The 15,897-nt window shown below is 40.9% G+C and overlaps 1 protein-coding gene across 3 annotated transcripts in view; it reads left to right on the top strand.

Annotated features, from left to right (window-relative positions):
• The window catches only part of Lmo7 (LIM domain 7), a 207,402-nt gene that overhangs the window by 80,802 nt on the left and 110,703 nt on the right, over positions 1 to 15,897 (top strand). For all 3 annotated transcript variants that reach the window (XM_059273256.1, XM_059273255.1, XM_059273257.1), the window contains exon 3: positions 4,249 to 4,318. In XM_059273256.1, the coding sequence (XP_059129239.1) occupies positions 4,249 to 4,318 (70 nt within the window). The remainder of the gene's footprint in view (positions 1 to 4,248; positions 4,319 to 15,897) is intronic.

The following is a 15,897-nucleotide window of genomic DNA, read 5'->3' as shown; positions in this document are numbered from 1 at the left end:
ATTTTTGCACAAACCAAAAAATCAAGGTGGGTTTTAGGGCTTTGCTCCAAGCAGTTGTACTTATCTGCTTGCTCTGTGGGTGAGCCTTGCCCAGAGCTTTCTTTTGTAAGCAAGCAAATGTCCAAAGAGTAGAATTCCTATTTAGAATAAAAGTCAACAAATAAATTAATATCCTGTAGATAGTAATCAATAAAATAATAATTATAATCAATAAAAAGATATTGCTAGCTTCAATTTGTTAGAAGGGTGGGACAGCCTTCCTGTGTCCTTCTGAAACATTGTGGAATGGAGACATGGCTCAATGGACAGGGTGCTGTCTTGTGTGCATGAGCTTCTGAGTTCAGTCCCTTGCACTGCAGAATCCAGGTGGGCTGACAGATCAGGGGATCGGAAGTGCAAGGTCATCTTTGGGTGAGCATAAGCAAGTTTGAGGCCAGTCTGAGTTACATGGGACCTTGTCTCAAAATAAACACAACAATTAAAGAATTAAACTTAATCATAAAAAATTTGATAATGTGAAAGGCACACATTTGCAAAATGTAGTAACAGGTAACAGATGATGTGCCTGAGTGGATGACTAATAAGATCATCCACAGGTTATGATGTGCTTTGAGTCTATCAATATAGTCTTCTGTGTATGTCTTTCCATTCATTTTGAAAATCTTTGGAGACAGGAAGCAAAAAGGTAGCGCTGAATTTTGTACTTTTGCTGACGAGCTTTCTCATAACAGGGGGAAGTGAAGTTTGTCACTGATAGCTATTTTTTTTTTTTCAGATTAATCCACAGTAGAATGTCGAACTTAAGTTCTCTTTAAAAATGTTCACGTCTGAGCCATGTTGAGCTTTATAGATGGCTTTCTGAGTGTCACACCTGAGTTGGGAAGTCAGGCCATACCCACTGATAGAAAGGTCTGTGAATGGAGCCAATGTTTGAGCACAGGTCCATGCAGCCCTTTTGTAGAGAACAGACAATGAACTTGCTGGTGAGAGAGGAAGAAGGAAAAGTGGACACCTTAAGATTAGAGCATAGTCCCTTTTGGCTACAATAACAGCTACAAGAAAATGTGGGTAGCCTGTATACAGCAGGAAGTCATTTCTCACCATGCTGGGCCTAGGAAGTTCAAGATGAAGGTGGGTACAGATTGGGTGTCTGGTAAGGGCCCACTTTTTTATACGTACACATCTTCTCGGTGTAACTTTCTCACCGCAACTTCCCGTAGTGGAAGGCCTGTTGACTAGGGGCACTAATCCCGTTCAGGAGGTTCACAGTCATGAGGCTGCCACCTCCCAAAGGGCCCTGCCCTCTACTACCATAACTTAGGGGATTAACATTTGATCATGGCAGTTTTAGGAGGTTCTCAAACATTCAGAAGAAGCCAGGAGAAGGTCACTGAGGTCACTGTGACAGTACCCCAAGTTCTTTTGTGTTCTAGTTTTAATCTTACCAAAAGAACAGACCTCTGCTGGGCTAAGCAAGCTGTTCTCAGGTTTGTTCCCTCACACAGGGCAAGCTTGAGAGGGATAAAGATATAATTCTACTCAGGGCTGGAGGGGATGGAACACAGGGTTGCAGGCCAAGAACACAGGGCATGGGAGCATCTGGAAGTTTATCCTGTAATCTGAGTCTTGCTTCAGAGCCAGTGACCTGAAGTCAGTGTCCCCTCAGAAAGTCTACATGTGAAATTCAAGAGCACTTACTATGCAAAGCGTTTCTGTTTGTAAAAGAGAGTGTTTCCATACACAGTACTGGAATTTCCTTTAACTTGAGACCCTGCCTGTATTCCATTAAGTGTGTTTAAATTTCATCTAATTATTTTTAGATCCCATGAAACATTTTTATCCTTGTAAGAAATACCCTAAAAGTTCTTCCTTAAGAGTCATAATTTATAATTCATCAAGTGATTTGCATGCTCAGTATTTGTCAAAACTGGGTGTACATTTCCTCCTTAGTCTACTGTTTAGAGTGTTGTGATGGATAAAATAAAACAGTATTTCCCTCTAGTGAGTCAGATTTTTCGAGGGTGAGTGTGCGCTCTCCAGAGTGCTATTTTTTCCTTATAGTTATTTCCGTGTTTGTGCATGTACAGGAAGTTTGAGATGTGAAAAGGAAAGCTAACCCATTGTGTATAAGTTGCTTCTAAATAATATCTCTGGCCAAATTTACCAATGTGGGAGGATTGGCTAACCCACCTGAAGGTATCTGTCTATGTTGTTTCCTTACTCAGCCCTTACTTCACTGAGAGTAATGTGTTTTATGATTCATTCCAGAAACGGAATAGAAAATGCTCTTGACATTACTGACACTATATAACAAAAGTGATAAGTCACGTCACCTGGTAAACAGAGTGACCTTGTCAGAGTCACCAGTGACTCAGTGGGTGAGCCAGGAGTTTATGACCCTTTCTTCTGAAAGGACAACTGTGCTCAGGCATCCTGAGATAATTATGTGTCACTCCTGCTCATATTAGCCTCTAATTTATATCACTGAAGGTTGTATTCTACAAAAATACTACTGGCAAGATAGTGGTGAATAGCTAGAAATGACTGATAGACTGTGTCAGACTTACGTTGTTGTTAAACAATGCCCCACTTATTAGGTCTTCTATGCATTGCCAAAGAGCTGGCCATTATAAATATGCAGAAATACCAGAATTGTAGAAGCATCAGTCAAGAGGAAAAAACTAGAGGGGTTAATTTGAAGCTACCATTTCTTATGAATCTACTTAATTATTTTCTAGGTCTAAGCTTAGCTGGTGATTGAGGGGAAGCAATGTGGACAGAGAAGGGAAAAGGCTTTTTAAACGACTTGCAATGTACAATTCAGAACTTAGGACTCATGGGAGCCACAACCGAGGGGCTGGGGCTGGAGTCCAGCTTGATAGCAAAGTACTTGCTTCACACATATGAGGCCCTGGGTTCATTCTCAGCCATGCACCCTCAAAGACAAGGGGATGGTTGTATTATCTGTTTATCTGTGATTAAGCTGTCTAAAGATCTTTGTGTGAACAAACTACAAAAACAGAAAAGCAACTTTTGTTCACCAGGCTAAAGCTGCATAAGCCAGTGTTTTGTGATTTTGAATCCTGCTGAGCAACATTCTGAAGGCTATTAAATGAAGACTTTTTTTTTTGTCTTTTTTTCTTTTATTCCTAGCATACTCAAATGTATATAGAATCTCTGGAATGAGGAAGGAGTGCCATTCCATAGGATACCCTCCCACACACCCCACAAGTGCCCACTGTGAAGGAGAGACCAGTGAATCAGAGGATTTTATTTCCTCCTCTTCCTCCTCCCTTTTTTTTTTTTCTTTTGCTTTCCTGTTGGACCTTATTACAGAATGAAGAATTGCTTGTTTGGGGGATGAATTGTTGAACAGAAAAAAAAATTCATGATTTTAAGATACTGTTTTGTGACAGTGATTAATGATTAATTCCCCAAGTTCACATTAATGAGAAAACATTGTAGTATTAAGTTACTACATGGTCTGACATTGTATCAGTGAAGAAAAAGAATGAATCCATACTGATCAAGATTTAGAAGCAGAACTGTACGTTAGTGTGGGTGTCAAGGATGCGTTTCTTTCCTCGTGCTTTGGTGTATGGAGACACAGATATCTTTGCAATATGTGTCATATTAACTGAAATGCGCTCACTCTCAGATTCCAGGGTAATTTGGAGGAGTTCTGGTACATTTGATTTTCACCCAGTCATTCTGCTCTGGTAACAAAGCAATCAGTCATGGGTGTGAACGAGTTAGCAGTAAGAAATACTCAATTATTTGGATGAGTTTCTCTGCACCCTTTACATGTGAAACAATGTGGGTAGAAGGCGATCTTTAAAAACAAGGACCCAGATGAGAAAACAAAGCAAAAATAAAATCCCTTTGAGGATCATTACAGGGAGAAGCATTCTTAGGGCCAAGTGAAGGGAATTATGATGATAGTCTCTTACTGTGTGCCGAAACAGAAACGGATTGTTTTTCTTTAATGCTTGTGAAACCATTTTTAAAGACATGGGCTTAGGATATAGAAGTCTGACTCGGGGACCCTTCCATCCTTTTGTGCAGGGAGGTTCTTTGTTTTGTGTTTAAAAAATACATTTAATTGTTTGTCTTATGGGCCGCTGACTCAGAACAACAAATCTGGAACCAGAACTATGCTACTGCAAATTTTTGAGACCATTTCAAAGAGCACTAGAATCACATTGACATTTTTGTAACTGTATGTGTTATTTGTTTATTTACTTTCAGTTTGATTAATAAGCTCAAACCTGGCATCATAAAGAAGATCAATAGACTGTCTACACCAATAGCAGGTTTGGTAAGTAATAAATTACCTTCAAAACTAGTTTTCTTCTGTTTCATTTTTTTTTTAACCAACATATAACGATTGTGCATATGTTTGTGTGCCCTGTTATGTCACTCTGGTATTGTTATATAGTATAATGTGTTACATATTTCAAAACACTTAGGAGGGAGGACTTGGAATGTTCTCACTTGAGAACTATGTTTCTGTCTTTGAAATATAAGAAAGTGGTCCTGGCAGGTTCCCTCATCTGCAATTACTGTCACTTTAGAAACAGTGACAGCTTCCTTTTGAAGAGCTTTTCACCACTTCCTTTCTGTCCGGAGGCCTTTGTTTTAACTTGTTTGATTTGTTTTGATTATGGTGCTTCAAAGTTTGGGTCTCCCTTTTCTGGCCTTTCTTTTACAAGTTGCACGTGAGTTGTGCACGTGCCTCCTGCAGCTCTGCCGCGCATGCGCTATTTTCTCGTGGGCCACAGCGCTCAGGTATCAGATGTTTTCTGGTTGGTGCGTTTCTGCCGCTTCAGACTCATGTATTATGCTCACTTAGCACCCAGTTCATACGTATATCTGCAGAATAATTAAGGCCAGCTAGCCCTCTAACGGTGCATTACATTTCCTGTTGACGGACTGTGTCTTTGTCGTCGTCTTTGTCAGGGTCACGTGGTTTGTAAGGCTATGCCAGTGATTCTCAGATGCCTCCTAGCTTTGTTACTACTGCTACTATTTTTTTTTTTTTTTTTGTGGTGCTGGAAATAGAACCAAGGGCCTTATGTCTTCTATCCAAACACTGTATCACTGAGCTACATTCACAGCCCTCCTGTCTTCAAATTGAAGATTAAGTATTAAGAAATACTACACAGTCTCATCCATCATGTTGTTATTTAGATTTTTAAGACACCGTGGACACTAATGATAACATGAATCAATGCCTTTGGAAATAATTTAAAATTAAATAAATTTGATGAAGAATTTTCCAGAAGACGTAATAAGCCTTATCAATTAATTCTGGTGGGATGGAGATGGTCCAGCAGTTAAGGGCACAGGGTCCCTTAAGGGTTAAGGGACCTCAGTTCCGCTTCCAATGCCCATATCAGGTGGCTCACACTCACCTGTAGCTCCAGCTCCAAGGGATCTGACACCCTCATCTGGACTCAGAGGGTGCCTGTACTCATGTACACATATGCCCACCACATAATTAAATTACAAGTTATAAAAATAAATCTTTAAATAAAAAACTATACTGGTGACAGAAATCAGTTAAAAGATCTTGGAAAGCACTGCATAACCAATAATAGGAATGTAAAACCAAACTGGTTATCTATGCACTTATCTATTCAATGCTCTTATAATAATGTATTTAAGCCGGGCGATGGTGGTGCACGCCTTTAATCCCAGCACTCGGGAGGCAGAGACAGGTGGATCTCTGTGAGTTCGAGGCCAGCCTGAGCTACAGAGTGAGTTCCAGGAAAGGCGCAAAGCTACACAGAGAAACTCTGTCTCGAAAAACCAAAAAAAAAAAAAAATGTATTTAAAAGACTTCTTTCTGGCCTTTCATGAGTTTACAGCTGTGACGAATGACCTGGGTAGCCATAGATAGCCACGCTGCGGCTCCTGGGTTTGTAGGAGGCATCGAAAGCTCATCAAAACCTGACAGGGCTGAGTTTGGCCAAGGATTTATTATTGGAAAATATCTGTCTGGGAGAGAAAGAATGAAGTGTTGAGGTTTCTTTGAAATTTAAAATGCATACCAAGTTCTCAGAGCCACTGGTTCCAGTACTGACTCCTTCAAATCAAGTTGCCTCCATTCTAGACCTGTCATGAATAGGTAGCTGACCTGTAATTTGTATTGGTCATAAATTTGAGTAGGTAAAAAGCGCACACACACACACACACACACACACACACACACACACTCACTCTATTTCATATTCTTCTAGTTATTCAAAGAATAACATTAAATGAATGTGTCCCTGAAGTCTTTCTAGGAGGAAACATTCAGTTTAGTAAAATAAATAAGCTTTATATGAAAATGACTTATAAAACAACCTCTACAAAAATAAATGTTTGAATTGTATTAAGTTACACTATCTTTTTCCAGTGGCCTGAGTTATTCTTAGATAGTTTAATTTTTTGATTTTGAACTTTCATTTCTTGGATCAATTACCTGCATTTTAAATGAAATTAGTCTTTGATCTCAAATATACCCCAAGAATCTGGAATGCTTGAATTGTGGTGTTTGTTGCTGTTGGCTACTGTTGGGTTTATTCAACTTTATGATTGTATGATTAGATGCAAGCACAAATGTATTTTATTTTTAAGCCCCAAACCCTCTCCAAGTATTTCTATTTCAAGCATCAGAAATTCTCTCCAGTTTGGATTTTTATCTTTAGAAGCTAAAATGAAATGCATTTCCGGTACATTAAATAGAATGCTTTTCTAAGCACAGTGCAGTGAGCATTTTTGCAGGGTATGGGTGTATAAGAGTGACTCTAGCTGCAGAATAGGCTAAGCTCAATTGGTTTGAAGTGAGCATCAGGCCTCATCTGACTGTGGATACTTGTCACAGTGGCTATAACAACATGTGTGACTTAGAGCTCCAGCATGCACCTGGAAAGGGGTTGGCATGGGGACTAAGGGATAATGAAGAGTTTGATATGCAAGTATTCAATGTGTGCGTGTCCTTTCTTTAGACAAATAATTGAGGGTCTGTTGGGTTGAGGAGTTTTCTAGCATATGGAGTGTTGTAAAAGAGGACAAAAGGAGTGTGGAATTTGACTTCAACGTCAGGGAGGGAGAACCACACAAATCAATTAGCAAATGGGCAAGAAGGTACCACAAAGGGAATGTGTTAAAGAGTATATTACACTGACATCCCAAAAGATTGAGTTCTAATAGTTTCCTAAAGAGTAGGAAAGAAACCTGGGTTTTTGACGTTTGTGCAAGAATACTGAATAATCTAGGCCAGACTTATCCGTAGTACTAACATTTATGTTCACACCACCCAACACAGTGACTGATGCATACAGGAGATAAGAGTTTGTTAAGCAAGGAATGAGCCATGTTTCCAATGTAGAATGCAATAGGTTCTAGAATTTAGTCCTTGGTGGACTAGGCTTATAGGTTGAAGGGACAATCCCCATTCCCCAAAGACATAAGGAAGTTCTAAGCCCCAGTACCTCAGAATGTATATTTAGATATATGATTTTTACAGATGTGGTTGGTTCAGATGAGATCATCCTGGGGTAGAGTGGATCCCTAATCTAGTATGAGTAGTGTCCCTAAAAAATGATGACTGTGAGAAGACATGCTTAGAGGCAGAACATCATATGGGGATGAGGTTGAGGTGATGTAGCCACAATCCACAGAACAAAGATTGTTAATGAACTTCCCAAGTCTAGCAAGAGTCCAGGAAAATTCCCATAGATATCACGGGAAGCACAACTTTACCAACACACTGATCTTGGACTCCTGCCTCAGAACTGTGAGACAATAAATACATCTCTATTGGTTTAAGCCATGAGGTATTCTCATTTTGTTGTGGTAGCCCTGGGGAACTCATGCACATAGGTAAATGTTTTTAGTTAATAACTGCTTCTGACCACCATTATACTTTAAAAGAAATACAGAAGATGCAAAGAGGCCCTCTGTATTATCCTAACTCCCCTCAGTGAGCCTCCTCACATACAATGTCTGGGCCAGGCAACTGATGTTGATACAGTTCAAAAGCCTTCTCAATCAAATTGTGTGTGTGTGTGTGTGTGTGTGTGTGTGTGTGTGTGTGTGTGTGTGAGAGAGAGAGAGAGAGAGAGAGAGAGAGACAGAGAGAGAGAGAGAGAGAGAGAGAGAGAGAGAGAGAGAGAGAGAGAGACTGACTGAGAGAGACAGGGACAAAGACGTGCACACACACACACACACACACACACACACACACACACACAGATCATCATCAGGTGTCTCCTTCGGTATTTACTTGCATTTCACCGGCTTTCCACACAATGCCTTTCTGAGTAGTGAAACCTAGAGATGCTTTCAAGCCAAGTCAGGTGAAGATCGTTTATTTTGATGATATATCAGATGCCTCTTGTGGTAAGCCAGTGTACAATCAAACATGCCAGCTCAGCTCGCTCCTTCATTCCTGTGCCGTTCCCAACAGCAATCTTTCTTTGGTATCTCTTATCTGAGGTTCAAAAGAGGATTCGGAATGCACCAGGCCTTTTTTCTCTTTCTGCTTATCAGCAAGCCTGAGAATGAGTTTCTTGGAGAAGGTAGTTATTGGGTAAATGGGCTTGTCCATGAGCATTGGTTTCCTTTGGATCATTCCGCAGAGGTCTGAAGGTTGAAGTGGGTTCTGTGGAGGATGCTTGTGTGGGGGTAGATGCACTAAATGTGTCAAATACTGAAAGAACTTCTATGTGGAAATGTGAGTTGAGTAGTTAGGGTATTTCATGTGCTTTCTTCCATGACTCCTTCCTAAATATTTTTAGCTATAGTTTTTTAGCTCATGTAAGCTGCGTATTACACGTTTTAAAACCAAAAGCAGTGGATTGTGAAAATCATGGAGTATGTTCTGAGGTGTGGTAAGTGGCAAGAGAGATTTATATTACATGATTTTCTTGAAACATTCTGTAATTGTTTTCTCTAGAAAGTCTTGTATGTTTTAGTGATAAGGTTTCTCTCTCTCTCCCTGTGTGTGTGTGTGTGTGTGTGTGTGTGTGTGTGTGTGTGTGTGTGTGTGTATTCCATGGTTTGAGTGTGAACTCCAGAGGACAAATTGTACTATTTGGCTCTCTCCTACCATGTAGGTCTCAGGGATCAAACTCGGGTCACCAGGCTTGAAGAAAAATGCCATTACTTGCTGAGCCATTTCAGTGGCCCTTACTTGATCGTCTTATTTCATAAATAATTACATTCTTCCCATTTCTTTGCTTTCTATTCATCATAAAACTGTGTTTAAAAATTAAAAAACAAAACACTAACCCAGGAGATAGTTTATATCTTCCAAAAAGTTATCCGGTGCTAAACATGGGTATGTTCAACATACTGAAACTCAAAACTAACAATGTGGGAATAAAAAAATGTCCAACAACAAAGTAAAACCTCAAGGAACAGGCAAGATATCCTGCTGGTGAACAGAGCCGTTGAAGCAGAATAATGTTTACCATCGGATACGATAGCCTTCGTGAAATACAATATGAATGAAAACAGCAAGGAGGTTAGTAACCATAAACCCTTTGGCCATCTTGGACACCTGACAGTGTACTTGTATTTAAGTAAATCAAGGCGTCTTACCCTTAGTACTGTTGTTCACACCCTTAGCACTGTTGATATCAGAGGCAGGTAATTCTTTGAGAGGTCTGCCCTGAGCATCGTAGACTATAGTGGAATCATCAGCCTCTGAGACTCACTAAAGGACAAAAGAGCTTCTTTTTTCCGTGATTTGTCACCATTAAACATGTCTTCTGGCATTGCCAGTGTCCCCTGTGAGATAAAACCATCCCCGATTGAGAACTCCTGAGCTGAAGAATCAAGGCAGTACGTAGCAGGCCTTTCTACAGGGATCATTTGGCCCGAAACCTATAGGCTTCATCTTCTCACATTTTCATTTCAATTGTGATTTCCCTGTGAAAAAGCAGTGGTGGCTTAGAAAATGTGGTTGGACTCATTGACTTGAATATCAGTGAGCTCCATGGAAAAATTCTTGGTGTGTTCAAATTTGTATGGAAATAGGGGCTGAATTGAACATGTTTGATGTAAAGAATTACTTTTGTTCCCTTGCCTGGCATGGGGTTCATACCTGTAATCCCAGCACCCATGAGGTTGAGTCTGGAGGATCATGAGTTCAGTCAGGGCCTGCTTAGGCTCCACAGTGGGTGTGAAGCTAGCCTTAGCTATCTAGACCAATAGTGTCTCAAGAAAAAATGAAATTAACTCTTAGGGGTAGAATGTGCATGGTGGGACATAGAAGCTGATTCCTCATTGGAATGCAGGAAAGTCAGGGAGTGAGGCGAACATCCCAACATCCCGGCTAGCTTATACTGCTGGGTATGTTAATGTCTCTTGCCTTTGTGATGGCTATTCCAGAATGAGTCAGACCCGAGTCATTTCTGACTGCTGCTTTCCAGGTGGCGAGTAGTTAATGTGTGCTTGTGTGACATTGTCCACTCTCTAACCTCCACTCTCCTGTGCACTGGGTGTCTGCAGGATGATGTGACTGGTGGAGTCTTGTTCTGCGTCAGCGTGCTCCTTCCCAGAAGCTGTGGAAACCTGCTTGACCTGGGAACCTGCTGTCAGGTTGACATAACACTACTTTGCTATTGTGATGTGCTTTAAACCATTTGTGGACTGACTCTATGTACTGCTACCCCACCCTGTTTTTTCCCCTTTCAGGAAAGTGAAAATTTGTAGGCAATGGTGCTTTTGTTCTGTTTCCACAAGTAAATCCAAAGTGGGAGACAGACCTCAAGAGAATATTCTTTAGGGGAAAAAAAATCACTCGATTTTGTTTCTTCTTTTCTCTCTTCTAGAATGGAATAATTTAAGACATACAAATATAATGAGCCAAAGAAAACTAATGCTCCTGACCACAGCCCACTTATCCAAACAACTATCTTCTTAAGGAACTCATTCTCTGGCTAACCACTGACCTGCGTGGCCTCCAAGGAATTACCTCTTTAGTAATAATTAGCAGATGTATTTATGGACATATTTGGGTGTTTAAGAATAGAAAACATTGGAACTGGAGGTGTAACTTACTGTTTCCCAAGGATATCTAAGGCCCTTGGTTCCATATGTTCCTGAACAAACCCCAAAAAACAGTCAGACAAAACCAACCAAGCAAACAGAATACTGAAAATGAGTAGGAGCCTAAGAAGCCTATACAGCCAGATAAAATAGCTTTGTAGACTGTGTAGTTTGATCTTCTTGTGAGAGTCCTAACAGAGCAGGGGCTGTCTCTGACCCTGTTGCCTGCTTTGGGGACCTGTTCCTCCTGCTGGATTGCCTCATTCAGCCTTAATAGAAGAGGAGGTGCCTAGTCTCACTGCAACTTGATACACCATGGCTGGCTGATATCCATGGGAGACCCATCTGCCCATATCTGAAGAGAAACAGAAGAGGAGTGGGTGAGTGGGGGAGGTGGGGGAAGGAACTGAGAGAAGAGGAGGGAGGGAAAACTTTAATTGAGATGTAAAAACAAAAAAAATTAAGAAAATAATTATCTATGTAGGTTAGAGGGACTTGTCCTCTCTTCTGGAGATTTTTTGCTGATTTTGTAGATGACTCTGAGGTGTTCTTCTACCTAGTGAGTTGTCTGAGTTATTCATCCTTGTCTGTAGTTGGAAGTTTTCCTGTGTCCTGCCTGGTCCTGTAGCTGCTCAGACCCAAATAAACATATAGAGGCTTATATTATTTTCAAACTGTGGCCATGGCAGGCTTCTTGCTAGCTAGCTCTTCCATCTTAAATTAGCCCATTTCTGTAAATCTATACCTTGTCACGTGGCTTGTGGCTTGCTGGTACTTTACATCTTGCTTCTCCTGGTGTCTGCTTCACTCTCCTTTCTCCTCCCATTATCTCTCTTGGATTTCCCACTTGGCTCCATCCTGCCCTGCCATAGGCCAATGCAGCTTTATTTATCAACCAATCAGAGCAACACATATTCACAGCATACAGAAAGATGTCCCACAACAGTTGTCTGTTTGATTGCTCATCCAATAAGACTAGCTGATTCTGATAGCTGTGTTTCCCATTTTCAGAGGGGTGGAAATCAGTCTTTGTAAGCCTGGGAAGGTGTGGAGACAGCAAGCCCTTTCTACGATGGGCTGTCTACTCATGTTTAACTCTCCTTTCATTGTTGGGATTTTCATTTTACCACATTTGATAATTAGTGATGGTCCTATGCTTCCATGAATTTTCATGCTCTTAAATTTTATTTCTCTCAAATCAACTTCTTGGATCAATTTACAGCTACCATATCAGCTTCATGTTTCATTGATTTAGAAGATGAATCTTTCTCTCCCTATTTTCTTTCTTTCTTTTTTTTTTTTTGGTTTTTTTGAGACAGGGTTTCTCTGTGTAGCTTTGTGCCTTTCCTGGAACTCACTTGGTAGCCCAGGCTGGCCTCGAACTCACAGAGATCCGCCTGGCTCTGCCTCCCGAGTGCTGGGATTAAAGGCGTGCGCCACCACCGCCTGGCTTCTCTCCCTATTTTCAAATACAGTGAATATTAGAAAATATTAATAAACTTGATTAAAATAGTTAAAATTACTATTACTATTATCATTATTATCATTATTATTATTATTTTGCTTTTTGAGACACCATTTCTCTATATGGCCATAGCTGTCCTGGAACTCACTCTGTAGACCAGGCTGACCTTGAACTTAGAGATCTACCTGCCTCTGCCTCCGAGTGAGTGCTGGGCTTAAAGGCTTGTATCACCACTGCCTGGCAAACTACCAAACCACATTATAAGTTGTATAACTTTGACTCAAATGCTAAAATGGCTCTATGGTCAGTCTCATTCAAAAAACATTATTTGCTTTTGAAACAGTCTCATGATGTGTAGCCCAGGCTAGCCTCAAATGTCCAGTCCTCTAGTCTTAGTCTCTCATGTACTGAGACTCATTGTTTCTTCATTAAACCAAGCAACACTAAGAGAAGTACTGAGTCCTATATCTTCTATGTAAAGAATAAACAATATCGTAGCATTAATATTATTGTTCTGCTTACTTATGTAAGAAATTACCAAGTAAAAGTTAAGCATCTACTGAAAGTAAGATCACACTAAGAATCAAAAATGCTTTCCATGGTTTATGATAATTTATTTACTTATTAATATATGTTTCCCTGGGGTTTCTGTGGCTCACCATCTGTGTTTTGAAATGGTCCCAGGATTATCCTGCATCAGATCTGTTGGCTAGACAAGGCTATGTTTGTTGGCCATTTTGCTGGTAAGAAAACCTTAGCTATAAATGCTGAGTACCTGAGCACTTCCATAGAAGAGGCATATGAAGAAGGCAGCGGTGGCTTTGCTATTTACAAAGCACTCTCAAGAGACTTCAAGCCTTCTTATCTCCTCACTTCTCTCTTCCTTTCAATAAAAAATAAGTGTCATCAAGACTGGGAATTTAAAGCTCATCATTAACTTTGAGTTGTTCTATTTTGTGTGTGTGCTGGAGGAGTACACATGCTATGGCACGTGTATGGAGGTCAAAAGACAGCTGTGGAGTCCACTGTCTCCTTCCACCTTCACGTGGGCTCCGGGGCTTGAACTCAGGTCACCATGCTTGCAGGACCAGCACCTTTACCCTCTGAGTGATCTCATTGGTCCCTCGGGTTGTCGCTGATGTGCCCAGGTGATGATGTAGTGCAGTAAAGCAGGAAACTCCTGTTTTATTTTGAGCCCCAATCTCTTAATCATGGTGCTGGCACAAGTTCAGGAGTGCTTTCCTGTAGCTCCCCAACCTGCTTGTTTTTCAGTCTGAGATCAACGTTTATATGCCAAGTTTCTGCCTTGAGGGCAACTTCTTTTTTCTTTTATAACATTAACGATTTAAAATTGCTGAAAGCAACACTATAACTTGCAGAGTTAAAATAATTAATCCAGAAAATTGATTCAGTATTTGAGTAGGATTATCTCACAGTTTCATTCCAATAAAATTTGGAAGAACCCCTTTTAAGGTCATTTTGTTATGTAGAAATTGCCAGTTGAGGAGTGAATGAGGTTGATAAGAACTAGAATGGAAGGTCTGAAACTGGCGTGAGGCACTAGTCCCTTGATAAGTCTCAGGAAGGCCCTCCCTTCCTGGAAACATTTATTGAATGTCTACCATGAGGTCATGCCACTTTCTCACACTTGGGACAAGGCTAAAAAGAAGGTAGAGAAAGTTCCTCTCTCTGCAAGCTGACATTCCCTGCAGTCAAGTGAGAGCATGACTGGGGTCCTGTAAGTGAGTGATGTTTTGATAGGTACCAATAACTCCATTGGAGAAAATCTAATCCTGCCTTCATTGCCAACAATTGTATGGGGGGCGTAATAGAAGTGGACCAGCAATGATTCTAATGAGGGACCTGAATGAAGTTGGCTGTAAGGAGTGAGCTTTGGAAGGCTGGAGCCAGTGGGAGTTTTCCAGACCTAAGGAAGAGAGTAGGGTCTGACTTGGGTGAGGAGCAGTGGGTAAGCCAGATTTGAGGAAACCTCCTGGGTTCTGGTGTGTGAAGCATGGTTAGGAGTCTTAGGGGATATTCTGAGAGAATATAATTTGTTGTTCTAAGGTTAGTGGTTGCTGTGGTTGTGGGTAGACATTATCTGTGAGTACGTAAGAAGCAGTGTGGTGTGTGTTTTAAATAGGTGGATTGTATGGTGTGTGTTATATCTGAATAAAACTGCTAAAGCATGTTCGGTGGTGCTACTAGAAGAGCAGACTATTTCAGTAATAGTGACAGTTTATTTTCTGTATCAGCTTGGTTGTAATATGGGATGCCCAGATATTCTATCAACTGTGATGCTGCTGGGCATTGTTTGTGAATGTGTGTTCAGATGACATTAACATTTGAATCAGTAGATGAAGGAAAGCAGACAGAGGTGGGCCTTACCCATCAGTCAGTGGAAGGCCCGCCCTGTAGAAGTAGGCTGAGCTTCCTAGTGAGAGGGAGCTCTTCAGCCTGCCAGAGCAGTCATATGGGGTTTCCCCCCGCTTTGACGTGAACTGAAGGACCAGTTGTTCTCGACTGTCAAGCCTGCTGGTTCAAAGACTACTGTTCACATCCTTCTATCAACTTTCCTGTTCTTCAGGTCTTCAGGCTTTGGAATGGCATTATGCCATCAACTCTCCTGCATCTCCAGCTTGGGGCATTTCAGGCTCCATAGGTTCTTATGATAAGCCCCTACTTTACATTCAACTTTTTTTCCTTTCTTTTTACTCTGTACACACACACTAAGGCATATTTGCGAAGACTATTGGACAGCTTTCAAGAGATGATTCTTTTTTTTCCAGGTGGGTTGTGGGGATTGCACTTAAATTGTCAGGATAGGCAGCAAGCACCTTTACTTGCTGGGCCATGTGGCTGACCTAAGAAGCCCCTTTTTATATCCAGCCTGTTGATTCTCTTTCTCAGGAGAGTCTGGCTGATGCAGTCTTTCAGGTAAGAAGAGATGATGTCCTTCAGGGCAAATGAGAAGTGGGAACCTTTCCATATGTTTTGGGTGGAGAGGGCTTAGGGACTCCTTGTACTATATGAGTATTGCAGACTTTTGTCTTTGTTGTTTATTGAGATGGTAAATACGAAGCAGAAATAGGGTTTGTTGGCACACCCCTGTAATATCAGAACTTGAGAGATAGCGGCAGGAGGACAAGGACATCTTTAGTTGCGTAGCAACTTTGAGGCCAGCCTGGACTTCATGAGATCCTGTCTCAAACAATCAGACAATAAACGTGGGTTGTAGGAGTGTTGGTGGAAGGTACAAAGATCGTGGGCTAGCTAATATCAATAAGTAAAGAAAAATGAATAAAAGTGAAAAGGTAAGCAATATCAACTCTAGCCATTGTTCACTGGCAACATTGCAGAAAGAAATGATTAAATAAATAATATTT

The sequence above is a fragment of the Peromyscus eremicus genome, chromosome 9 (assembly GCF_949786415.1).
Source record: "Peromyscus eremicus chromosome 9, PerEre_H2_v1, whole genome shotgun sequence".
NCBI lineage: Eukaryota > Metazoa > Chordata > Mammalia > Rodentia > Cricetidae > Peromyscus > Peromyscus eremicus.
The sequence above is the reverse complement of the archived record's forward strand: the minus strand, read 5'-3'. Positions and strand labels throughout refer to the sequence as shown.